The sequence below is a fragment of the Sinocyclocheilus anshuiensis genome, unplaced genomic scaffold, assembly GCF_001515605.1.
Source record: "Sinocyclocheilus anshuiensis isolate Anshui unplaced genomic scaffold, SAMN03320099.WGS_v1.1 scaffold301, whole genome shotgun sequence".
Taxonomy (NCBI): domain Eukaryota; kingdom Metazoa; phylum Chordata; class Actinopteri; order Cypriniformes; family Cyprinidae; genus Sinocyclocheilus; species Sinocyclocheilus anshuiensis.
The window spans coordinates 211570-214848 of record NW_015539837.1 but is presented as its reverse complement, the minus strand read 5'-3'; the positions used below and the strand labels follow the sequence as shown (position 1 = coordinate 214848).

Below are 3279 nucleotides of genomic sequence, written 5' to 3'. Positions count from 1 at the left end.
TATCACAAGTCAGAAAACACAACGACAAATCCGAAAACAAATTAACAAGTCAGAAAACACAACGACAAATCAGACAAACCGGAAGAGGTAGGTATAGTTTGAGACAGCGCCATTGGTTTGGGATTACTCACCGCTGACTGGACGAGACATCTGAGTGTATATTTACATTTAGTTAAAAGTGGCTGTAAAATATCAGCTCTAGTGGTGCAGATGGATAAGTGTGCATCATTGGCTTTTTGACGCGATCGACCCGGGTTCGATCCGAATCCATTGCTAATACGAGATTTGAAAAGGGAGGAAAAAAAAGTTCGGCAAAAGATGGGATCGAACCCCGGTCGATCGCGTCAAAAAGCCAACAACACGCACTTTGCCATCTGCGCCACTGGAATTGATGAGTCACAATCACTTTTAACTGAATGTAAATAAACACCCCGTATTTTTTATTCCATAGTAAGGGCAATTCTGTTAAATATAGCTAACAAAATATATATTGTGTGTTTGATTGGTCCAGACGCTACATTGTGTTTTCTGACTTGTTATTTTGTTTTCGAATTTGTCATTGTGTTTTCTGACTTGTTATAATGTTTTCTGAATTGTTGTTGTGTTTTCTGAATTGTTATTTTGTTTTTTAGACTTGCATTTGCGTTTGTAATTTATTTTGTTTTAAGAATTGTGATTTGCTTTGCACTTCTCAGTCACCATACAAATCGCTGACTGCACCTTTAATGAATTGAAGCTTATGTGTTATTAATGTGTCTTATCAATGACTTTAGATTTACACTACAAAATGTATTTCATTTTTTCATCATTTGTCTGTCATCTTGATTTCTTAAGGAGTTGGAACACCAAAACGCAGTTCTGACGACTGAACTTCAGGCTGCTAAAAACACATGGCTCAGAAAAACTCTGGGCTCTTTCAGGACAGCTGCCAGCGGCCATCAGAACTCATCTCAAACAGATCCTGCCTGGAGCCCCGCTCATAACCCCCACTCCAGCTGGGTCACCAGAAGGCTCTCCTGGGCCCATTGAGAAGGGAGAGCAGCCAAAGTATGAAAAGGTTAAGCATACTGGTGGAGAAGAAATGTATTTAATAAGAGCACTCCTGAAATGAGTCTCACAAATGACAAGAATGCTATTCCCTCAAACAAGCGGACATTATAGATCCGTATGGTTGCAAACACTGGGAATGAGAGGATTCTCAAAGAATGGGTGACAGGAAGCAATACCTGCCCTTCTAGAGATGAGTGCAACAGATCAGTTGCTTTTAAGGCAATCTCACATGAAGACTATATGAAATTTTTGTATTACAAGCATAATGTATTACAAAAATCATCACTGTAATAAGTGTTTTGCCAGTTAACCTACAAATTGTGCTTGATGTGGTAACATCTAAGTGAACTAGTTTCTTATTGATTTAAGTTCCACTTAACTAGGTTACATCAATAAAATATTTTTGAGGGTTAGATCAGGTACAATTTTTAAGGTAATAATATAAGGTAATAGTTGTCTTCTAATGATTTTATGGTCCACTGTTGGTACTGTACAATGTGAATGCATTTCTTTCATTATATTTTACAACAAATAAACGTAATGAAGTAAGGACAATTATCAACGTAACTGCAATAGGGCCTTTATTTTAATTCAGAACCGTTAATTGTTCACTCAAACTGACAATAAAGCTTTGAATATATTAGCCATCTGGTTACATGTTTTGGATTACAAATAGTTTGCATGTTCAGAGCAGAGCAACAGAAAAAAATCAACAGACCTCATACATAAATAGAGATGAACATGTCACCTAAAACAGTGTAAACAGAGAGAAAAACGATGCTAATATATACATTCATAACCTTTAGGTCAGACAGGGAAATAAGGCTAAGCTCTACTCTTCTGCATTGTAAAGATCATCAAAAAAGCCCTCAGTGGCTCTGAGCATCTGAACCACAGCATTTAGAAGCAGAATGTCTGTTTGAGAGTCTATTTCCAGTTCTTGGCAGTAGTTTTTCACTGGGACCACAGCAGACAGAGAAACTCCAAGCTGAGCGCTAACCTCCTGCATCTGTCAAAAAAACAGTTAATCAGAAATACTCAAGAACAATATGTGAAACAAAATAGTACAGAATATTGACTAAGTCATGTATTAATTTGTACCATTTTGTTGATATAGTGGCTCTGGTAGACATTTTTCAGGTCTTCCGCCACTAAGGGGCAGGCCTCGTCCACCTTAGTCAGCAGAACCAGCTGAGGAATACCTGAAGTACAGAACAACACCTTACTGTATATCAAATCCCAGAGATTGCTATCCTGTGGGTGATGTAACCCTAGTGGTTAAATATTTATGCTAATAGTACACTCAAAACCCACAAGAGGTGCTCTTGAGGAAGGGACTTAAAGGGACAGTCCATCTAAAAATTAAAAATCTTTACTTATGTCATTCCAAACCTGTAAGCAGTTCTTTCTTCTGCTGAACACAAAAGATGATATTTTGAAAACTGTTGATAACCAAACATTTTTGTTGTTGTTGTCTACACTGGAAGACAATGGGAGCTGAAATGGTTTAGTTACCAGTATTCTTCCAAATATCTTTGTTTGCGTTCCACAGAAGAAAGAAAGTCAAACAGGTATGGAATGGCATAAGGGTGACTAAATGATGACAGAATTTTGGGTGGACTATCCCTTTAACTTCAGGTTGCCCTGTAAATTGAATTTCCATAATTTAATTGACACAATACACTCATGTCACTTTATTAATTTCATTCATTCAAATCTGCTTCATTGCTGTTAATCCCTTACCCAGCTGGTTGGTTTTCCTTCGAAAAACTGCAAACTTGTTAATCATTTTGTCAGAGAGGAGCTTGACTTTGCAGGTGTCAATCACATACACCACACAGTGAATCCGGTCCTTCAAGCCAGGAGATTTATTGAAATGAGGGGAGTCAGGCTGTATGGCCATCGATGGGTTAAACTGAGAAAGAAACATGTAGAATATCTTTAAATCATTAAGACGTGAGACAGAAAATATTGAATTAAAAATGCAATTAATTACAATAAATGTAAAGCCCATCAATTTTTTATTCCTGTAATTAGCTAGTAAAACATCTACCAGACCTATTAGTGAAGTGACATGTGGCCAAGTATGGTGACCCATACTCGGAATTAGTGCTCTGCATTTATCCCATCCAAAGTGCGCACACACAGCAGTGAACACACACACACGGAGCAGTGGGCAGCCATTTTTTTGCTGCGGCGCCCGGGGAGCAGTTGGGGGTTTGGTGCCTT

At 38.1% G+C, this 3279-nt stretch overlaps 2 protein-coding genes across 3 annotated transcripts in view; one reads left to right on the top strand and one right to left on the bottom strand.

Annotated features, from left to right (window-relative positions):
• The window catches only part of LOC107684408 (rab GTPase-activating protein 1-like), a 6806-nt gene extending 5446 nt beyond the window's left edge, over positions 1-1360 (top strand). Inside the window, exon 8 of the mRNA XM_016480668.1 lies at positions 835-1360. Within this exon, the coding sequence (XP_016336154.1) occupies positions 835-1029 (195 nt within the window). The 3' untranslated portion in view covers positions 1030-1360. The remainder of the gene's footprint in view (positions 1-834) is intronic.
• A 254-nt stretch (positions 1361-1614) lies between these two features.
• The window catches only part of LOC107684434 (interferon-induced protein 44-like), a 5932-nt gene continuing 4267 nt past the window's right edge, over positions 1615-3279 (bottom strand). For both annotated transcript variants that reach the window (XM_016480685.1, XM_016480684.1), the window contains 3 exons: positions 2794-2965; positions 2152-2252; positions 1615-2059 (listed from right to left, as the gene is read on the bottom strand). In XM_016480685.1, coding sequence (XP_016336171.1) covers positions 1883-2059; positions 2152-2252; positions 2794-2965 — 450 coding nt within the window. In that variant the 3' untranslated portion in view covers positions 1615-1882. The remainder of the gene's footprint in view (positions 2060-2151; positions 2253-2793; positions 2966-3279) is intronic.